At 37.3% G+C, this 22,773-nt stretch overlaps 2 protein-coding genes and 1 pseudogene across 3 annotated transcripts; 2 read left to right on the top strand and 1 right to left on the bottom strand.

The window, feature by feature from the left end:
• Nucleotides 1-357: 357 nt before the first annotated feature.
• On the bottom strand, nucleotides 358-1,277 carry LOC306877088 (transmembrane protein 41A-A-like; the record flags this gene model as incomplete). The annotated part of the gene is made up of 5 exons (XM_079428629.1): nucleotides 358-578; nucleotides 651-789; nucleotides 882-1,043; nucleotides 1,191-1,201; nucleotides 1,268-1,277. The coding sequence occupies 5 exons, from the start codon at nucleotides 1,275-1,277 to the stop codon at nucleotides 358-360; spliced, it is 543 nt and encodes a 180-aa protein (XP_079284755.1).
• An 85-nt stretch (nucleotides 1,278-1,362) lies between these two features.
• LOC306877087 (peroxisomal bifunctional enzyme-like) lies at nucleotides 1,363-9,329 on the top strand (annotated as a pseudogene). The gene is made up of 7 exons: nucleotides 1,363-1,370; nucleotides 1,435-1,538; nucleotides 1,846-2,015; nucleotides 2,211-2,302; nucleotides 3,276-3,370; nucleotides 6,828-7,140; nucleotides 8,301-9,329. The product of its transcript is annotated as a peroxisomal bifunctional enzyme-like (transcript).
• A 2,690-nt stretch (nucleotides 9,330-12,019) lies between these two features.
• Nucleotides 12,020-21,562, top strand: LOC306877251 (UPF0524 protein C3orf70 homolog B). The gene is made up of 3 exons (XM_079428895.1): nucleotides 12,020-12,300; nucleotides 12,580-12,774; nucleotides 20,855-21,562. Exons 2-3 carry the CDS (start codon nucleotides 12,591-12,593, stop codon nucleotides 21,430-21,432), a joined length of 762 nt encoding a protein of 253 aa, XP_079285021.1. The 5' UTR covers nucleotides 12,020-12,300; nucleotides 12,580-12,590; the 3' UTR covers nucleotides 21,433-21,562.
• Nucleotides 21,563-22,773: the final 1,211 nt, after the last annotated feature.

Here is a 22,773-nt window from a genome sequence, read left to right as displayed (position 1 = left end):
ACTTTGCTGCACAATTCCACATCTTGTAAACCACAAAAGCCTGTTACGGACAGCTAATGTGCACTGGAATAAATGTACAGTATATATAGTAAGTGAAAACAGATTTCAGAATTCTATGATTTGTACAAAAAAAAAAAGGGCAGCAAAAAGTCCCTTTTTCTCACTAACATTACAACCCATGCCAGTAAAGACATAGCGGCCTTCCGAGTAAAGAATATGTAAAAATTACATTTCCATTTTTAAAAATGTGAGGCCACAAAAAAAGGTTTTAGAGCTCTTAAAAGTCACATTAAATACAAATAGTAGCCACCCACAAAGCAGCCAAGGGGGACTGAATGACTGACCCCACACTGTCCCTTATCGGTTCTTCTTGTCTTGACTGAGTCCATGTGTTTCAAGGCCATCCAGATGGAGATGTCGAGTGCTGTATTTACGGATCAGAGCTCCAGGCAGCAGAGCAACACAGGCAATAAGGAGCAGTTTCAACACCACACTCCAGGAGAACAAGTCGTCCAGAGAGGAGATATGAGTCCGCATTGATCCCGTCTGGACACAGATGAAGTTGTATGGCATCAGGCCTGAAAGGAAAAACAAGATTAATGCTACAAATATTAAGGGAAATGTTCTGAAATATCCTCTACTGTGTTTACCAATGAAGACAGCCATGAAGAAGAGAGTGACAGGAATATTCAGTATTGGGGAGGTCATGTTTAAGAACCAGTTTGGGCTCATGGGAAAGAATCTCAGGAACAGCAGAAAAAATAACAAGCTACTTCTGTTTTCTTCAACCTGGGCAAAAAGTAAAAATTAGGAAAGTTATGTACAAAATCGAGCAATGATACTTTGTATGTTGCACTTTCAGACATCTTAACTTGATGTACCTTCTTTTGGAGCATGGCCACCTTGTCAGGGAAGAGTCTCACGGTGTGCTGTTTGCCGAACGCCTGGGACAGGAGGAAACAGAGAGTGGCGCCCACTGTGGTGAGAACACAGGCGAGGAGAAGACCATACCACGTCCCAAACAAGGCCCCAGCCAAGATGTTCTGGGGGGAAAAAAAGTTGTAAGATCAAAGTAAATAAAGGTGCATGTTGTACATAATGCTCCTGCTAATATCAGGGTTAATTTTCCATTTCAAAATTCCATACTTTACCAGACTCAAATTTCCAAACCTCTCTTTAGATTTTCAGACCACATGTGACCCTGGACCACAAAACCAGCCATAAAGGCATTTAAAGTTGTCCAAATGAAGTTCTTCACAATGCATACAATCTTGCATTTTCTATTATTATATTTCTTAATGTATTACTTTGTATTAAACGTTTTATAAATGCTAAGATTTATACACATGATCTTGTCCACAAATGTCCAAGTGCATTGTTATAAACCCGTCTAAGTTTGAACAATAATGATTTGAACATCTGCTTTCTCCTTAGTTCTGCAGTGCGTCATGCCATTGCAAAGAGCATGGAGCGTGCCCTGAATGACCCAAAGGTCACGGCAGTGGTCATCTACGGAGAGAATGGAAGGTTTTGTGGAGGTTAGAAGAATATTAAAGATAAAAATCCATCATGATTGAAGATTATAATGAAATCTTTCAATGAAATGCTTCCTTTGGCTGATTTATGTAAAGGCTGAATACGACTTTTAAAATCTGAACAGACTTTAAAACACTTGCCAACATTGTAAATAGTTACAGAGAAAAACTGGGCATATTAAACAACTGAGGATCACACGCAACCACACTTTAAAGTTGTTCCAACAAACTCATGCAGAAACGTATGTCTCACTGTGTATTCAAGCCTTAAGACCATCTTATAATATCTAATGATGTTGTGTTCTTCTAGGTGCAGACATCCGTGAGTTTGCTGGATCTTTAAGAGGACCTCCGCTGGTACCCTTGTTAGATGCCATAGAGGCAGGAGAGAAACCTGTGGTTGCTGCCATAGAGGAGGTGGCTCTAGGTGGGGGCTTTGAATTAGCCCTAGTCTGTCACTATCGTATTGCACACTTTAAGGTAAACCATTTTGTACTGCTGTTTATTCTTGTGCACATGCATACTGAACTAGCTTCAATATTGTGCAACACTGTCTAGTGCTGATGTGTCCCTAGTTAATCAGTTGAACTTTGATATCAATATTTGAAGTTTATCTGAGAAGGGAAAGGTTGTTGTTTTGTGGTTTACGCACTGAGTCTGTATTATGTGTTCCAGGCACGTCTTGGACTTCCAGAGGTGACTTTGGGCATCCTGCCAGCTGCAGGGGGAACACAGCATTCCTGCTGCCCTAGAACTGATCACCACTGGCAAATCATACACTTAGCCTACTGGCACACCCACAATTCACCCCGACAGATTTCAGCCCCTTTGCTAACGTCAACCACATGCCCTCTCTGCAACCCTCCATAAACAACATAACAGTCATGTCATGCGGAGAACGTTTCTGAAATTTCTGATTGGCTATGAAAAAAATGATCCAGTCCCCTAATTCTTTTTTTTTTTTTTTTTTTTTTTTATGTTCTGTAACTGCCATTGCTTGCTAATTCAAAAGAGATTTAATAATTAATTAAATAGTTTTTTTTTTTAAATGATCAAGTGCTAAATTTAATCCCATAAGGTATATTATGATAAAAAAATTAAAGTAATAGATAACAAAAAAAAAAATCAGTAGTAAATAAACCTTTTCCCACTAGGTGTCAGCATTGTATGTTGTTTTTGATTGATAAACTTAGCCCTCACAGGAGACTTTGTGCATTTTTAGATTTTCAAAAAAACACCATTTAGTATGTTTTTGAAGACTTTTGAATTACGGGGACATAGGCAGTGTCCTCATAAACCACCTTCATATTGTAATACCTCTGTCATACCCATGTCATTATACACATTTGTGTCCTCATAAACCACACACACACACACACACACATATATATATATATATATATATATATATATATATATATATATATATATATATATATATATATATAATTATTATTTTTTTTTTCTTGTGAGCATGCATAAACATTCTTTTTGAAACTTTTATTTGTTTTCTTCTGGTAAAATACAAGATTGAAATGCTGTGAGCATAAGTCATTTATTTTCATTTCTGAGCGAACTAATCCTTTAACAAATGAGCAATCAGGTTTCAGTTGTTTTATGATTATGATGGGATTTTCCTCACTCGTTATAATATATTAAGCAGAAAAATAATCAAGTAAAGCACCCCACATCGCTCAGTTTCCCTTTTACTAACAGCAGCATTATTGTGTGATATTGCAGGCCGCCATATCTCTGCACAGGAGGCTCTGAAGCTGGGCATCGTTGACCAGGTCACGGAGCAGAATGCAGAAATACAAATATTAAAAGCCTGAAGAGTGAAGGGAAGCAGAGTCTTTGGCAAGCTTTGTCAGGGGACATACCAGATAAATCCTTTGTCACAGCAAATGGAATTAATGTTTCATATCCTTGTCAACGACTTTCAGTCGTTCTGTTCTTTTGATCTATTTTTCAAGAACTGAAATAGAACAAACGTTATTAGAATATTTATTGTGACCCCTCTGAGCATTGGAGAACAATTTTTTGAGGATTTAATTCCATATTATGATAAGATGGTTTTTGTATCACCTTAAACCAGTTCAAAAACATGCAAAATGCTAATGATTTTACTCAGGGACTAGACTCGTTGATTGTCTTTTAAAAACTGGTCAAGTGGAGTCAAAAAAATTGTGTATACTATCGCTTGGAGGGTGTTGAATCATCTTCGGTCTGAAAAAGCGATTAGAGACTCTGCAGCTTCTGAAAAATGAATGCCAATCCTTCACCTTCTGCTTGACCCCCATTTCCTCCAGTAATGAAAAATTATATGAGAGCAATTAAATCATCTTGAAATATTTCTGTCAATTTATTCAGCTTTTCTAGGTCTACAGTAATTGCAGATGTTCGTTGTACTCTACAGGCCACAGATTCTCACTGAGACTGAGGGAGCCAGATCCCTTGTAATGTGAATGTTGTGAGTGACACTCTTAGGGAGAGATCAGGGTTCATCTAGAGTCAGGATAAGCTCTGGAGGGAGATTAAAGATTGGCCACAACTAATGCTCTCACTGTAATCACACGCTGAGCGAAGATCAACCCGGCCAAATCCTCACGACAGTCAACTAAATGGAATTGTGGAGCAGGTATGGTGGACGACACAAAATATGTGCCTGATGTACTGACTAATGATAAATATCTATTGTAAATGGTTCAAAATTGTGACCCTGGACACAAAAGCAGTCTTAAGTCGCTGGGGTATATTTGTAGCAATAGCCAAAAATACATAGCATGGGTCAAAATGATTGATTTTTCTTTTATTCCAAAAATCATTAGGATATTTAGTAAATATCATGTTCCATGAAGATATTTTGTAAATTACCTACTGTAAATATATCAAAACTTCATTTTTGATTAGTAATATGCATTGCCAAGAACTTCATTTGAACAACTTTAAAGGCGATTTTCTCAATATTTAGATTTTTTTTTGCACCCTCAGATTCCAGATTTTCAAATAGTTGTATCTCATACATCATACGACAATGGAAAGATTATTTATTCAGATTTCAGATGATGTATAAATCTCAATTTTGACAAATTGACACTTATGATTGGTTTTGTGGTCCAGGGTCACATGTCAAATCTGTCAGAATGTAAACAGGTTGATTCCACCTCAAAATGTGACAACAGAGAATATGTTTAAAGAGAATGGCTGAGAATTAGCCTGGATGGTAAATCTCATGAATGTGATGGATCATGTTCAACAGTAGGGTCCCTGGGGTAAAAATGATTTTCTCCATTGAAAGAGCTCAGCTGACACCTCTCACTCCCTTGATGCACACACAGTACTGTTCAAAGGTTTGGGGCCATTCAAATTTTTAATTTTAACATTTCTTCTTGATAAAAGTATCACGATTTCCACAAAAAGATAAGCAGCAACGGTCCTACTTTATATTAGGTGGCCTTAACTACTATGTACTTACCTTTAAATTAATAATTTGATATAATTGTGTACATACTGTACTTGTTTTGACATCGTACTTATATTTTTAAAATTACCTACCTGTAATTACATCTGTAATTAATTTTTGTAAGTACATTTATAATTACACTGTTGACCCATCATCCCTTACACCTTAACCCACCCTTAAACCCATACCACCAAACCTGTCCCCAGCAGCAAAAGTGTTTTGAAATGCATTATGAACACAATAAGTACATTGTACATATTGTCTGATGCAAGTACATGGTAGTTAAGACCACCTAATATAAAGAGGGACCACAGCAACTGTTTTCATCATAATAAGATATTAAACGTTTCTTGAGCACCAAACACTGAAGACTGGAGTAATAGCTGATGAAAATTCAGCTTTACCATCAAAGGAGTAAATTACATTTTAAAATATATTAAAATAGAAATCAGTTGTTTTAATATTTCACAATATTACTGTATTTCTTTATCAAATAAATGCAGCCTTAATAACAAATCCTTTTTATATATTGCAAAAAAATTTATGCTTCATAATTATTAGTCAATAGTTTTATTTTATGATTGCTTTTGAGTTACATAATTCACAATGCTTCATGAAATGAGTTACTAATTTACTCGTAAAAGAATGTGTTATGAGTGTCTTTTTACTGATTTCCAATTATTTAATACAAATGAAAGTTGGAATGTTGTCATGCATCTTGTAGTTCTTTACTTACAGAATTTGCTTAAAATCCCATTTCCCAGTGAATGGGAAAAATACTTACAGAACCAGGATTGTTATGTGTTTGTTTTATTTTATTACTTATTCAGCAGGGTAATAAAAAGTGGCACACTCATACTCCCTAAATACTTTCTGTAGGATCTGGCTCTCGGCGCTCATAGCTGCAGAGATTTATCTTGTTTTCCAGTCGCAAAAACATCTGCCAAATGCACCTATCAGGATCTGACCCAGCCCTACAGTACTTACTCACAATAAATCACCGCATTAGTGAATCAAGTCCTGCCCACAGCATCACAGATTAACCACAGATACAGCTGTATCATGCAGTATAGCACAGCACACTAGACATCACTCCTTATGCTTTTATGTGTTATATGAAATGCATTACTCGTAGCCATTGTACAGTACAATGAAAATGCCACCATGATAATTCAAGGGTGAAAAAACTGCAGTATTTGCAGCTCTGAAATTTATAGAATTAACTCTGCTTGAAATACTCATACTTATCAATATACTTTATATTGATTTCTCAAAACTGTTGGTTTCTGGTTCTGCTGGCCCTTTAAGGCTCATAAGTGTGACCCAGATTCCAGAGAGGAAGATGAATCTAATGCAGTTAGAAGCTATATTGAATCAAGCACCGCCCTGCATAATCCTTTTAGTAAGGCAGGAAGTCAAACGTTAGAACCTGATAAATTCAGAAAAATGCCATTTTGACGGGCTGTTGGTTTGTTGTGCAGATGCATGAGGAAGTGTGAATGGGTGTATACCAGACAGAATAGGACTCAAGTCAGATCTAGTGCTTGTTTCTTTCACACTGTGCTTTGAGTGCCATGATTATACACTTTCAGACTTTGATGAATTCAACATTTTTTAGCAATTGATTTGGATTACCATGACAATTTTGGAACATTGGTAGATGAACTTGTTGATGGTTTAATTATTTTTGTGTAGATCACTGCTACTTTCCATTGTCAGCCAATCAGGAACATGCATTAGTCACTGGAAAGGTTCAGTACTGTCCACTCAGCTTTGCCTTTGTGTATCGCATTATATTTTGACATCATGTTTGATATGTTTTTTAACAGGCAAACCGTTGTCTTCCCGAAGAGACCACACCCTGCTCTCCAGATCTGGATGCCCTCTTAGAAGCGGTCACCATGCAGGTTAAAAAGAAGGCTCGGGGAGTGATGGCACCTTTGGCTTGTATTCAGGCGGTGCGGGCAGCTGCTACAATGCCTTACAGCAAGGGAATAAAGCAGGAGAGTGAATTGATGGCCACTCTTTTCAACTCCAGCCAGGCCCGGGCTCTTCAGTACTGTTTGCTCAGAGGACTGCTGGGAAATGAGCTCTACCCAGTGGAGCGCAATGGAACAACAGCAAACAGTGCAGCCGTCATAGGTATGAAAAGAGTCTTCATGTGCATTGACTAAAACTATTAAAACATTAATGTTAGTTTGAATAAATCTGAAATAAAATATATTAGATTAAAAACTTAGCCTTGGCAACTGACTGCAATAAGTTGAAGTACTAAAATTACTAAACGAGGAAAGACGGAACCAAAGCACACACATCAATGGCACAAAATGCTTAAAATTGGGTGCTTGGCAACGAAAATAATGAAAAAAAAACAAACAAAAGTCAGCACACCATAGGCTCCAAAAAGGTAATGTGACTCTTGATTAATTACCTGTGAGTATAAAGGCATGTTTGAAATCCATTTTTATTGTCTAACAGAGAACCTGATAGATCGAAATGTTACCTTGTTTGAAGTTCAGTAGTAAATTGACATTTTGGAGCCTTATGGTGTGCCGACTTTTGTTTTATTAGAAATTACTAAATGGAAATTAAAACAGTAAAACTTTAATATAAATAAATGAATGAAACCTAAATAACATTTAAATAATAAAAATAATTTAATAATTTACTAAACACATTCGCAAAAAAATAAATAAAATGAAAATATAAAAATGAAAGCTAATCAAAAATATCACTAAAAACTATAATTGTAAATACAAAATAACACTGCGTTGTAGAGGGATTGACTGAAATCTGAAAAATCATCCTTTTCTCACCTTCATGACGTTCCAAACCTGTAGGACTTACTTTCTTCAGCTGACTATAAAAGATGATGATTTGAGGAACAGCATTGGACCCATTGACTTTCATTGTATGGACAAATCCATATTCATATTTTATTTTATTTATTTACAAAATATCTTCTTTTACATTTTTTTATTTATTTAACCCAAAGGAACTTTAAAGCATACATTTGATCAGCTGTTAATTGAAACCATTGCTAAATAGTTCTTTAAAAAAAAAAAGTTAATTTAAAACCCCCATTTTCTTATTCCTGTTCAGCATTTTCATCTTGGACAGCTTTATACACACATATTGGTTGTTAATGTGCTAATGTCGCAATGTCGCTAATTCTCAGCAGTGTTGGCACAGTTTTGTGCTCTGCTCAGTTTCACCGTCTGCCAATTAACAAGTCTAATTGTGCCCATGTTGTTTTAAATTGGCGGTTTTGTTTTACTCTGTACTGACCGTCAATCTTTTAGGTCTCGGCACTATGGGAAGGGGCATTGTTGTGTCTCTGGCACGCGTGGGAATTTCTATCATTGCTGTAGAGTCAGAAAAGAAACTCTTGGAGACTGGCAAGCAGATGGTGATTGGCATGCTGGAGAGAGATGCCAAAAGACGGGGAGTGAGTGCCTCTCTCAATCTCCTCAAATTCACCCTCGGCTTACAGGACCTGAAGGATGTGGACATTGTTATTGAAGCTGTCTTTGAAGACATGGCACTTAAGAAGCATGTTTTTCAAGGTTTGTGGACAAGCCACTCTACTCTGCACCAACACCTCTGCTCTGGATGTAGATGCGCTGGCTGGTGTGACGGATAGACCGCACCTGATGGTTGGGATGCACTTCTAGCAGCTTCATGACATGTGCAAGTGAGAAGAAGTCATCTGCGGGCCTTGTTCCTCAAGTGAAACCCTCGCTACAGCAATGAGCCTTGGGAAAAGTAAGTGTCGCTTTTGGAAACTGCCCTGGTTTTGTTGGAAACCGCATGCTAAAGCCTTACCTGGATCAAGCCACCTTCCTGCTGAAGGAGGGAGCCACACCTGAACAAATCGACAAGGCTCTGGAGGACTTTGGTTTTGCGACGGGAGTCTCCAGAACCTCCTTGAGATGTACAGGAGCAGGTACGGCATTCAACAGCGCAATATCTCAGATCAAGAAATTATTGAGAGATGCCTTTTCGCCCTGGCCAACGAGGGTTTCCGTATCCTGGAAGATGGCATAGCTGCCCGACCCGAGGATATTGACGTCATCTATCTGTTCGGTTACGGCTTTCCAAGGCATCGAGGTGGGCCCATGTTCTACGCCAGCATGGTGGGCCTGGAAAGAGTGCTGGAGATGTTGGAGCATTATCACCAAGCCCATCCTGATGTGCCTCATTCGGAGTCCAGTCCCCTTTTGAAAAAACTTGTGGCTTGTGACAGTCCTCCTGTTCAAAAATGGAGAGAGCATATCAAAACAATGCACAGCCATCTCCAAAAGCACAACATGCCAAATGTGTTCATTTAACACTGCTGAAAGCTGTTATTAATAAAGAATTTACTTTCTCGACTCTTAACCCTGTCTCATTGGCTTTCATTATGTCTCCCAGAAGAGGTTTTAATTTCCTGTGTTTTATGTTAAGCATTTCTTAGAAGCAGATGTCTTTAGTTTTGGCAGAAAGCCAAATAAAGCCAAACAAATTACCTTGTTTCATTTTTGCACAGCTTTGGTCTCGTGGCCCTTTGGTGTTTCATTTACCCTGCTGTAAAAATGCATTAGAAAAGTGGCATTTTATCTTTAAAGGATTCATGGATGAGAGGGTTCTCAGACGCTTGCAGCTGCCCATACACATTCACAACAAAAGCAACTAATCAAACGTTTGAGGTCAGTTAGATTTTATGATTTTTTTGAAAGAAGTCTCTTATGCTCACTGAGACTTCATTTATTGGATCAGAAATACAGAAAAACAATAATATTGTTACAATTTTAAAATAACTGTTTTAGATTTTAATATATTTTATATCATTTATTTCTGTGATGGCAAAGCTGTATTTTCAGTAGCCATTATCAGTGTCACATGATTTTCAGAAATCATTCTAATATGCTGATTTGATGCTCAAGAAACATTTCTTATTGTTATCAATGTTGTGAATAGTTTTGTGCAGCTTAATATTTTAATATTTTTTTCAGGATTTTCAATGAAGTTCAAAAGAACAGAATTTATTAGATTTTTTTTGTGACATTATAAATGTTTTATAAATGATTTAACGGTCACTTTTTCATCAATTTCATACATCCTTGCTAAATAAGTCTTTTTTTATTTGACTTTTTTACTGGCTCCTGAGTTTTGAACAGTAGTGTATACATGATGAATTACCGGTTAATGTGCTTTATATCATTTATATGGCTGTGCATTCAGTTTGAGGAAAACTTTTTAATTAATTTGGCTTTGAGGATCTATGTGGAATAGGAGGTGTAGTGTGTATGATGTGATTTGTGCTTTGCTGCAAGGGATAAGTTAATTGCTATTACTCCTGTGCTGCTACCCAAATATGTTTGAGGCTGTTTAATTAAACCACACTAAACCCCTGTGTTCACCCCTTTGAACTATGTCCAAAGAGTGTGTAGAAATCAAACTATGAAGGCCAAATTATTTGTACATGTACATAGAGAGATCAGAATTTTGCATTCACTAACATATCATTAACCCGTTTAATCCCAACTTTTCCCAGACATGAAAATATCCAAATGATGTGTCTTTAGTAACCCTTTGAAATAATCAATCCCCTGGTTTCACAGACACAGCTTAAGCCTAGTCCTAGACTAAAATGTAAATCTGAGCTGTTTCAACTGAAAGAAACTTGCACTGACTGATCTTAAAACATGTCAGTGCATTTGTTTTGTCTTAAGATGCACACCAGTAATGTTCTTTCTAAGGCATGTTTATAAAAATTACTTAAATGTCCTAATTGAACTATGACCTAATTCTGTTTTAGGCTAAACCCTGTCTATGAAACCAGGCCAATTATTATTCTTTTTTTTTTTGAAGTGTGTGAAAAATAGTTTTATGGTCGGTCAAAATTGTGACCGGTGGGATAATGTGTGTACTGAAATAACACATTTCTGCAGTCATAAAAAATATGCCCAGCTATTTTAAACAGTTTGATCACATTCTAGGGTTACTATCATGCATTAAAAAAAAAACTAATACTACATTAATACAAAAAAATACAACATCAACGTGTTTCAAATTTGTTACTTTTTTGTAAAATATAACATCAAATTTTTATATTAGTGCTACCAGTATTACAACATCAATATTGTATTTTTTTTTTGTAACATTTGAACTTTTAATTTAGTGCAATATTTTGTCATTGCAACATTTTAGTGTAATTTTCACTAACAACTGCATTTGGATTTATATTGTTTACCTAAGTTTGTGGTGTTTCCCGGTAACGCTGCACACGAAGCAGAGCTCTGCTCACAAACGCTGCTTTATCAGACATTATATGCAAGATGAAATGAAAATGACGTCCAACATTTTCTGAAAACAGTTGGTTTCCATCAGAAATACAGTGATATACAAACACCAGCCCCAGGTTTCGATTTTGAAATGTGCAGAGCTCAACCAAGCATTCTCCCCACCCGCCAACCAATCAAATTAATGTAGGCGGGATTTATTTTAATGATATTCTAATGAGCCAATTTGTGATGTCACAAATACAGGAAAACAACTTTGTAGTCCAAACGAGCCGTTCGTTGTAGTTCTGGAAAATTTATTTTTTTAAAAGCTAAATATCTCCCTTTGGAGTGGACTTTGAGATTTGTAACTTTGTAGCTCTTTATATGCCCAAATATACACATTACACACTAAAATTCAAAAAGTGAAAAAGCATAATAGCACCCCTTTAAATGTTCACAGAATACCGAAAACGTGTCATACATTTGCTCTGTTTTTACCACTATAATAATTACCTACCAAGGATAAGTGTATAATATAATTTTTGTATTATTAATATAGTTTTTATATTATTATATTGTTATTTAGAAAAAAAAAAACTCTCTAAAGCTCTTTGTTTCTTTGTGCACCTTACAAAAAAATTATGTAAATGAGAAAACCTTAGTAATGTCTCTCGGAGATTATAGCGCCGTCTGCTGGTCACGTGTCGCCACTGCGTCCGTGTGCAGTATAATATCTGTCCGCGCGCGAGGCGAGCAGCTCTCAGTGCCGGGCTCTTGTTTCACATCCAGGACCCTTCACATGCACGACTGTTCCTCAGTAGAGATCTGGCAGCCACCGGTGTTTTAACTCAGTTCAATTGATACTTCTCTGGAAATCTATGAAAAGCCAAGGATTATCCTCATCGAGAAGCAATTTGTCAGTTTAATATGGGAAAATGTTATTCTTCACATTCCGTCCGACTACAGGGATCTTAATGCAGATGTTGTGTGATGGCAGGAAATCATCATCAGCTGTAAGTGCTCAAACCTGAACAAGGTAAGCAAAACCAAACTCCATATACTTGTGTAGTTCTTATTATTTGAGACTAACACTCTGCTGTTCTTCCTTTATTTTTAATACAGTAATATTTTACATAACTGCAATGGTATCACATGGTAATATGATATAATACTGTAAAATAAAAGGTGCAATTAAAAACAGTATTATTATACATTATATGTCATATAAAGTGTGTCCTAAATACATTTTATTCCTTAATATTTCAGTAAGTCAGTAGGTAACACAGTGTATTTGCATTGCATGTCTCTTCTTCAGTTACAGTAACCATGGCTTACACTGGAGCTCAGAAGGCTTTGAAGAGCGATAAGTTAGATGAAGCTCAAGCTCTGGCCAAAAGCTGTGCTGGCAGGCCGGACTTTCTTCCCTGTGATGGACTGTCCATCTGCGCGACACACAGCCACGGAAAGTGTTTCAAACTGCACTGGTGCTGCCATTTGGGCTGGTGTCACTGTAAGTGGCCAACTTCTGACATGCAAATGCATTCAATGCATCACCTGATAATACAATAAGTGTCTGAAATGCGGAGTAGCATTCACGTCACACAATAAAGGGACAATAATGCAGCTGACAGTATGATTAATAAAGCTCACTGCCCAAACATGTAGTAGAAAGAAATAATCCGCCATCGATCATCTTGAAGGAAAATATAGTGAATACATGCACAATATTTCATTTTCGTTACTATTTTTATGGAATCTAGGGTTTCAAATATGACATCTATTTGATGAATATAAGGCGCTGTGTTTATGATGGCACAACCTTTTTTTCTTATTTACTGTCACAGCTGCTTTGGGAACATTTATGAGCTCAGAAACTGTTGTCTGGTGTCACTTGGAAGCTTTTTCAGCATTATATGGCTTCATATGTTTTTGAGAATAGATGTGTCATTCATGAATATCTGCCCAGAAATGGCTCGCCAGCAAATCCAGCGTGAGGGTTAACCTTTATATTTGACTTTATCTAAGCAGACCTCACCCCACCTGAACCTGGACGCCACCTCTATATTCTCCAGTTGTTATCTTGGCATGACCCTGGATCAGCGTATACACAGGAAGCGACAGCTCCTTTAGCAGGATGCTCACTTCCTCTAGTTCACGTCCCTCTGAACGAGTTCAGCTCCTGAGTGATTGTAAAGGCTTTCGTTGTGTTTAAGGGAGGTAAATGTCAGCGTGAGGGTATTTAATACCCTCTCATGACACTTCCGTCAGGGGAACTGAACTTTGAGTTCAGCCGTCAAATAATAAAATAATATTATCCTTAATGGCCCTCAGAGTAGTTTCTACCCACAGATTCTTTTATTTATTTTCAGATTAAGCTGATCAGCTAGCTGGTCTGTGTTTGTGATTACTTATACAGCACAGAATGGGTACTCTATTTATGTATTTATGCATCTCAGAAAATAAGAATATGGTGAAAATATGTTTTTTTCTTGTAACTTATTTCAAAACGTTAAACTTTCATATATTTTAGATTCATTACATGTCAAGTAAAACACTTCAAAAGTGTTTTGTTTTAATTTTGATGATTAGAGCTTACAGCTCATGAAAGTCAAAAATCAGTATCTCAAAATATTAGAATATTTACATTTGAGCTTCATTAAACGACCATCTCTACAGTATTGGGTAGGGTTGGGGTTGAGATGCATCTGTATTTATTTGATCAATAAAAGCATGTAATCCTAAATTTACTGCACAATGTAATACTGGTTTGCAAATGCAGTTATGCAACCTCTGTTTTATGATTACTTCATTATTAGCATATATTGTGATAGTGTAATAGTTTTTACCTTTCATTAATGCACACATGAGATATGAAGATGCAAAATAATGAATCTGGACTATAGGATGGTGGGAGACACTCAGTGTTTCTTAAATACGTGTATGTCCTTTATCAGTCTGTGCACATTATGACAGCTTAAATCTAGCATTATTGCAATAGAGAGCATTATGTTAATGCATGCTCGTGGTTTATCAGCCAGCACACTTGCCCTGTGATATAACTACTGACTGGTGCGCCATTGTGAGAAGCACAAAATATACCATAAAATTACAAACACAGCATGCTCACCCCGATATATATTGTTTAGTATGCCTGCTGTAATGGCTGGAAATCCTGGGATGCATAACTGTGTTGCAGACTTTTAAAATTACACCTATAGCACAAATGATAACTGCTATTCACAACCCCATCTGTGGCTCATTATCAGGTTCATTTTATGAAAGCTCTACAGATCCAGAAGTGGAGAGGTACACTACCGTTTAAAGTTTTTCAGAAATAAATTAATACTATTATTCAGCAAGGATGCATTAAATTGATCAAAAGTGACAGTAAAGACATTTTTAATCTAATAAAAGATATCTATTTCAAATAATTGCTGTTGTTTTGAGCCTTCTATTTATCAAAAAATATGAAGAAAAAAAGTATCATGGCTTTTCACAAAACTATTAAGCAGCAGAACTGTTTTCAACATTAATAATAATAATAATAATAAATGTTTCTTTTGCAATCAGCATATTAGAATAATCATGTGAAACTGAAGACTGGTGTAATTATGCTGAAAATTCAGCTTTGCCATCACAGGAATAAATTATATTTTACAATATATTCAAATAGAAAACAATGATTTTGTATTGTAATATTATTTCACAATGTTACTATCTTTACTGTATTTTTTTTTTATAAAATAAAAGCAGCCTTGGTGAGCATAAGAAACATTTCTTTTAAAAAAATCTTACTGACCCCACTGAATGAGTACTGAGATTGTGCTCAATGCCAAAAAAAAACGTAAATCTCCTAAATCCTTTCAAATGCAATTCTGTTTCCATTGTAGAAAGTCTTTATTGTGTCTTACCTCTTCTTAGGGTGCAAGGAGAGCCCCTTTCGGGACATCACTGTGTTATGCTGTGCATTGTGATGATTTACTAATATTGCTGTTCCACAGCACCACTTTGCTCAGCTGTGTTTGGGTTTGACAGTATCCAGTCATACTTTGAGTAAATCCAGGGCTGTGGTGTGAGAGTGGCGTCTGTGCTTCAGGCTTGTACGTGCTGCTTAGTGATGTTATGTGGCCAGGTGTGAAACGTAGAGAAGGAAGCCTCCTGTTTCTGCCACTGTGCCTTCAGCTCCAGCTCCAGCTGTCAAACATTGATTTCCTCTGTGAGCTCTGTTCTGGCTTGGAGATCCGGTCCTTTGTTCAACAGATTTATAAAACAAAGAACCGAAAGAAGTCTGTAAATGAATGCCGAATCGTACAAGCGGAACCTCTATTGTTGATTGCACATGAGAAAAGTATAGCGAAATAATTGTGTTCCGCTGAGTTGAGATAGTCGCCACCCCTGCAATTTGCTTAATTTGCACTTTTCACAGGACATGTTTGGAATCTCATTAGAATGTAATGAGTTTTTTGCTTTTGTGTTTCTTTTGTTGTCTTTGCTTTTCTCGGAAAAGATATGTTTATTAAGTTCCACTCATGAATTTATTACAGAAATCGTATCAAATCTCAGGGCTGCATGCTTATACACTTAAAAATGTACAAAGTTGTCACTGGGGTGGTACTCTAAAGTACAAAAGCTAATCTTGGTACCTTATTTACTCCTAAATTGTACAAGGTACATATTAACACTTTAAAAGTACATATTAGAACCTAAATTGGACATATTTAGTTTTGTGCCTTTATCTTTTTGTGCTTACAATTATCTTAAGGGGGCATTTACACAACGTTTTCAACTAAAAATATAATTTTTTTAATGTGTTCATTTACACGACAACAGCGTTTTGGGGGCCTGAAAATGGAAAGTTTTTTCAAAGTTTTTGAAAGTGATACTGTTATCGTTCGGTATTAAAGGGGACCTATTATGCCCCTTTTTACAAGCTGTAAAATAAGTCTCTGATGTCCCCAGAGCGTATGTGTGAAGTTTTAGCTCAAAATACTCTTTTATAGCTTGTTAAATTTGCCACTTTTAGGGTATGAGCCAAAACGCATTGTTTTTGAATGTGTTACTTTAATGCAAATGAGCTGTTGCTCCCGGAGAAGAGGGCGGAGCTTCAAGAGCTCAAGCTCCAGCATTAGCAGTGCTAGCCTTTGCAAATAAACATTCCACTATTAATACAAGCCTGTTATCTTTACTGTGTTTCAAAGTCAGTCATCTGATTATACTGTGCATAATAAATTCGCGTTTATGAATTACACAGCCGGGGAGGACGGCGGGATGAAAATAACAACATAGCTGGTCTCATGCGGTCACAAACTTTATAAGTCCCACTTCTGATTATGAACTCGACAACTTCAAGCGATCGACTCACATTGCTTTCATATGCAACTTTTAACAACCACATTCCTATTCATGATCATTCTGGTAGCACTTGAAGGCAGCATCAGTGAAAACAGGCAGAGACAATGATAGCTTTAGCAATTAGCCTTACAGAGTGTCAAGAAACTCTTGTCTGGAGCTGATGTTTTTGCACGAAGCGTTGGTATTGATTCTGTTACGTATTTTTTCCCGTGATATTTCCTTCGAAAATTACATTTAACCGCAGTGTCCTCGGCTCAGATGGGAGGAGATTGTTCATTAGTGCATCCCAAAACACAACACTTGCAAAGCCTCTTTGGCGCTTACATTATATATAACTCCAGTAATGGCGGACCGCAGCTTCTCACTCAGGGCTGTGTTTATGATAAAATTGGGCAGAGAGCGTCATAAATGGGTGGGACTTTTTCCCCTCGGTGACGTGAATAGAGGGAGAATCTGAAACAGCTCCTTTGGAGAGGCTGTTCATGATTTATTGGTTTTATTTAAAAAATTAGTGGGTGGATTTTTAACATTATAGGCTGGTTGTTTTCACACACTGCGGCCACACAACTGTGTTCAAACACCTTATAAAAGTGATTTTTGCATAATAGATTTTTTGCATTTTTGCATAATAATTCACATTTTAAAAATAAAAATTATGAATTTGTGAAAATGGTGACCTGATGTGTAAAACACGTTCAGTCTATGCGCGAGTTTCTTTACAAAGTGACAACATCTACTGGCCTGGCATGCATAAAACAGCGTTTTAGTCATTTTTGCAGCTCTGCGTGGAATTACTTGGAAATCGTTGTATTAAAAATATACTATATTGTTATTATATTGTTACATATTTTTATTACACTGTCTCAAACACTGGAAAAGCTATTCTCATGCTGTGGTTTAGTTTGTGGTGCTGATACATTTAGTCAGTTTAGACCTGGCACAGTCATCTGTTTGCAGCACCAGACACAAGATATTTGGCAGTTGCTGTCTTCTACTTTCATACGTGTCCCCTATAAATCCATTCTGGGGAAGTAAATGGGATGGATGGGGTTGCTGTCATATGTTATCTCTGTAGAGCTGACTTCTTTATAATTCAGGGGATGCTTTTGTGAAAGAGAAAGACGGAGATTGAGCATGTGAGAAAATCGCTTAGACAACGAGACACAAGACGAGAGTTACTGTCAAAGGCCATGAGTGAATGAGTGGATGTTGATCTGGGCTTTAGATAACAGGAGATTAGTGTTGTCATAGATGTCCTGATCACACCCCGGCTGAATTCTGCCAGATGTGTGGAACGAAACGGAAATGAGCTGTGTGGTCTGTATGTCCCTCCTTCTCTTTATTTGGACAGTTTTTCAACAAAGAGGAGCATGAGCACCCTCCTGAATCACAAAATGACAAATGGGACGAAAAATTCCCCCTTGATCAAATTTTTGATATACACTGCCTGGCCAAAAAAAAAAAAAAGGTCACCGTCTGGATTCAAATAAGCAAATACTTGGTATTTTAAGATTGAATGATTATTGCAGTGATTATACAGTATGTTTCTGGCTGACTGACCCTAACTGATTTATTTCTCAAACAACAGTGTTGTAAGACATACTCATGCCCATATTACAAGATTAATCCAGATGTCTAGATTCATCAGGCTCAAATTATTTAAGATCGGCCACCTCAGAGACCCGAGCTTGACCCCATTGAAAGTCTTTGGGATATGCTAGAGTTGATTTTACACTGCGTTCAAAAAAGTTGCACTCGAATATTATGGACCACCTTTAGCACACCATTTATTTCCATCAAGAGTTGCAATAATGTTTGGCTGAGATCTTGTATTGACAATGGACGAGTCGAATCACTCTGTAAAGCTGACTCCAACAAAAATGCTGGGTTAAAAACAACCATTTCTGGGTTATTTGGCAACCCAGCACAGGCTTAATATTGGACAGAATGCATGCTGGGGTTGTTTTAACTCTGTTGTTTAAAACTTACTATAATTTTTACTGGCTTAAAATGGGTTGGAAAGTAGAAATCACACACAGAATTACTAAAAGCAACAGTAATAATCAAAAGATGAACATTTATTAATGAGCAAGAACACCCATGGACATAAACATAAGACTAATTGAATTTATTTTGATTTATACAGCATAGATTACAATATTACATACATTTAAACTCGTATAACAAGCATTTTATAAATGCATACTTTCAGCTGTCAGTGAGATTGACCCAGCCACTAACCCAACGGCTGTGTAACATAAAAACTACCCAACACTGGAAAAAACAACCCAATATATGACCCAACAGGCTTAAACCAGTGGTTGGGTAAATTTTTACTAAAGACTTTCAGTGGGGCTAAGCTCAGGGCTCTGTGGTGGCCATTTCATGCGTGAAAATGATTCCTCATGCTCCCTGAACCATTAATTGGGGTCCAATAAATCTTGACATTGTCATTGTGGAATATGAGCATGTTGTATGTCTTCCAACATGGTTGGACAGCCAACAGATTAAACATTTATTTCACACATTCGATCAGTTGTAGCTTTTGATGTGAATGGATGACACACTCTTTTTTTTTTTGGTTACATTGCGCCTTAATAAAAAAGACAATAAACGTCTACATATACATATCAAAGCCTATTCAACATTCAGCAGCTTGGCAGTGGGGCTGTTTCTCATTTCATATACAGAGAGGTTAACCAATCACGACAGAGGTTATTTTTGCATAGAAGTATTATAGCTACAGTAAGATGCAAAGGCAAATGTAACTAAATAATGTTTTTTTTGGGGGCAAGAAGCATCACCTAAAATTCTTAGTGGACTATGATTAAAAAAAAAAAGAAATGCTACGGCGTGTAGAATAAGCACTGTGTAATTCATTCTGTAGTATTGCTGCACTGTGATACAACCTCAGTGGATTACAGCATAACCTATTTGGATTATTCATTTTTATCTCTGACTATTCTAAATGTGCACAGGTTTTTTTTATTATGTAATGAAATATGTTTCAATGAAATTACATTTGACACTTTTAGATTTTTGATTAGTCTTTTATGACAGCAAATCCAAAGATGAACTAAACTGGTGTGTGTCTACAGTCATCGGCATGTAGATGCACGCCACAGGTTATATGAGATACTGATATGTGTGCTTTAATTAAAACAAAACAGATTGATTTGTAAATGATGATGACATTCAGACCAGAGGTCTGGCACTAATACTGCAGTGCACTGCAAGAGACTGTATGAAGCATCCTGTGCATTTGATTTTCTTTTTCTTTTTTCTGGATGCCTCAGTTATACTTAAAGGAACAGTTCACCCAAAAATAAAAATTAGCTGCATATTTATTCACCCAGAGGCCATTCAAGATGAAGATGAGTTTGCTTCTCCATCAGAACAGATTTAGGGAAATTTAGCATCACATAAATTGCTCACTAACGGATCCTCTTCAGTGAATGGGTCCAAACAGCTGATAAAAACATCACAATAATCCACAAGTAATTCACATGACTCTAGTCCAGGGGTGTCAAACTCAGTTCCTGGAGGGCCGAAGCCCTGCAGAGTTTAGATGCAACCCTAATTAAACACACCTGATCCAGCTAATCAAGTCTGAAAGCTACATGGTATGTGTGTTGGAGCAGGGTTGGAACTAAACTCTGCAGGGCTGCAGCCCTCCAGGAACTGAGTTTGACACCCCTGCTCTAGTCCATCAATTAACACCTTGTGAAGTGAAAAGCTGCATGTTTGTAAGAAACAAATCAATCATTCAGACCTTTTTACTTCAAACGAGTCATCAATAATATTGCTCTCTCCTGTGAAAAAGTCATCTCATCTGAATCAGGAGAGAAATATGCACAGATCAAGCACGCCTTATTCGTTTATATGTTTCTAGAGTGAAATAATGTGGATTAGTAGTGTATTATTGGGATGTTTTCATCAGTGGTTTGCACTCTCAGTCTGCCGGCACCCATTCACTGCAGAGGATCCATTAGTGAGCAAATGCTAAATTTCTCCAAATCTGTTCTAACTCCTCAATGGCCTGAGGGTGAGTACATTTTCAGCAAATTGTCATTTTTGGGTAAACTATTCCTTTAAAGCTTTGCTACCTAAATATTCCCAAAGCCTCAGCTTGACTTTACTGCTTGCTTCAGTCTTGTTGAGGTAATAAAATTTTAATGCACAAATTAGTATATGCTTTCTGACACGTCCAGGTAATGATCTCCTTTTACTCTGTCCAGGTAAATATGTCTACCAGCCCATGACCAATGTCGCTCAGCTACCCAGCACATCTGTGCCGGCTGCTCCATCTGACTGCACCGACACCATCGATCTGTCCATCTCTCTGACTGAGCGCTTCCTCCGCATCTCCCCCTGTTTCCTGCCTCCACCTTGTCCTGAATCTCCCAAATACTGCAACATTGCTGAACTGTTTATCGATGACTACATTGTCAAACGCATCAACGGCAAGATGTGCTACATTCAGCGGCCCCCAGTTCACACGGAGGCCCCTCCCACTCCACCTCAAATAAACCCCGCCTCTCTGACACCACAGAAACAGCAGCGGACTGTTGAGGAGACTGTTAAAGGACCACAAATGGGCCACTGCTCTTCGCCCTCCAACTCCGAGGACTCAGGGATCAACGCGTTGGGAGGACACTATCTGGAGTCCTGTGAGGAAGAGTCTGAGGAAGAGGACGAACTTAGCACTGAAGGACACTCGAGTCCAGGAAGTCTATGGGAACAGGATGAATGCACCCTACTGTCCCCTTCCAAATCCATTGTGGAGATTATTGAAAACATTGAAACTACTGTGTGATATTTGCTCTCTCTGTTCTTTTCACATCTTTCTCTTTGTCTGACAAGATACATTCATTGTTAAAAGAAATATTGTATGTCGAGGAAAATGCTACACCCATAAAGACAGCGCTATGCTTTACATTTGTCTTTAATCTCTGTGCTCATTGTTATGCCTCACGTGGTCCTTAATTTGATGCTAATTTATTCCAAATGAAGTATTTTATAGTCATGTCAATACTTAGAAAATATGGTTAGGCTACAGTGGTGGTTAGTTTATGCTACTTGCTCCGATAACATATTTTTCAGATGTTCATCTTGTAGGATTTTCTTCTTAGTAAATCTTTGTGTAGCTAGCAAGATATGGTGATAACATTCATCCATGCACCCTCAAACTATCAGAGTCATCTGTGCAGAAGAGCAGCGTCGACTCATAACCGATGTAAAACTAAGTCTGCAGTTTTATGTTTCCACCACTGATGACGATAGAGAGGTTAACATTTGCAGGTTTAAGGAGAACAACAAAGAAATGACACTTCTGCATCTAAACCTGCTTTGCTACATTATAACTAAATGGTTTACCAATATATGAAGTTAAATGTCAAATATTTAGACCCTTCTAAGAGAACATTTCATTCTCAATGGAGTTGTTTTCTTGTGTTTAGAGAGCAGAGTTTTACTGCTACTGAAAGCTGGCATCCGGTCAAGCATCATCCAGGAGGAGGTCAGTGCTTCAGATGTCATTTTCAGGTTCTTCAAAAGAGTAGAGTAACAGACATAGCATACATATCATTTATTCATTATGTGTGTTCCCTGGAAGTCAAACACACAACAGTGGTATTGTTAGCACCATACTCTACCAAAGGAGCTATGGTAGCAGGTGCAATGAAGACAATCTGTCATGCTGCTTTTACCATATTTAGCTAGCTTCACTATTCCTAGTAGTTTGGGAGAGGAAAGGGCTTTGTTGGTCTTTGATAATTTAATAGTGTCTGACTCTTAAGTGCTGAATATGACCGGCCTTTCAAATCAGAGACTTACGTAAGACCATTCAGAACTCTCTTCAAGGCTAGTCCTAGTCCAAAACACAGAACATGAATAGGGCACATCATTAACATTGGATGCAAATTATATTCATGCTACTTTAACTGATATTAGTCATACATGTTCCTGGAAATTATGGCCATGATTGCCAAATCCTTTCATTCAGTTCTCTTGCCAGGTTTAACAAAAAGGAACAGGTGTCTTGATACAAATGTTTCTTTTTCAGGTCCACATTAATTATCATTAACATTATGGTGCTTTTCTTTGATCTTGGAATTGTTAGTGCTGTAATTTCCATGTAAACACGGCTAAATTGTTT

Source organism: Barbus barbus (assembly GCF_936440315.1).
Source record: "Barbus barbus genome assembly, chromosome: 11".
Lineage (NCBI taxonomy): Eukaryota > Metazoa > Chordata > Actinopteri > Cypriniformes > Cyprinidae > Barbus > Barbus barbus.
The sequence above is the reverse complement of the archived record's forward strand: the minus strand, read 5'-3'. Positions and strand labels throughout refer to the sequence as shown.

Excerpts from the sequence above, each read along its gene's own strand:
- LOC306877251 (XM_079428895.1), top strand. The coding sequence starts at position 12,591 with ATGGCTTACACTGGAGCTCAGAAGGCTTTGAAGAGCGATAAGTTAGAT. Across the intron at positions 12,775-20,854 it reads CCATTTGGGCTGGTGTCACT|GTAAATATGTCTACCAGCCC; the intron begins GTAAGTGGCCAA and ends TACTCTGTCCAG.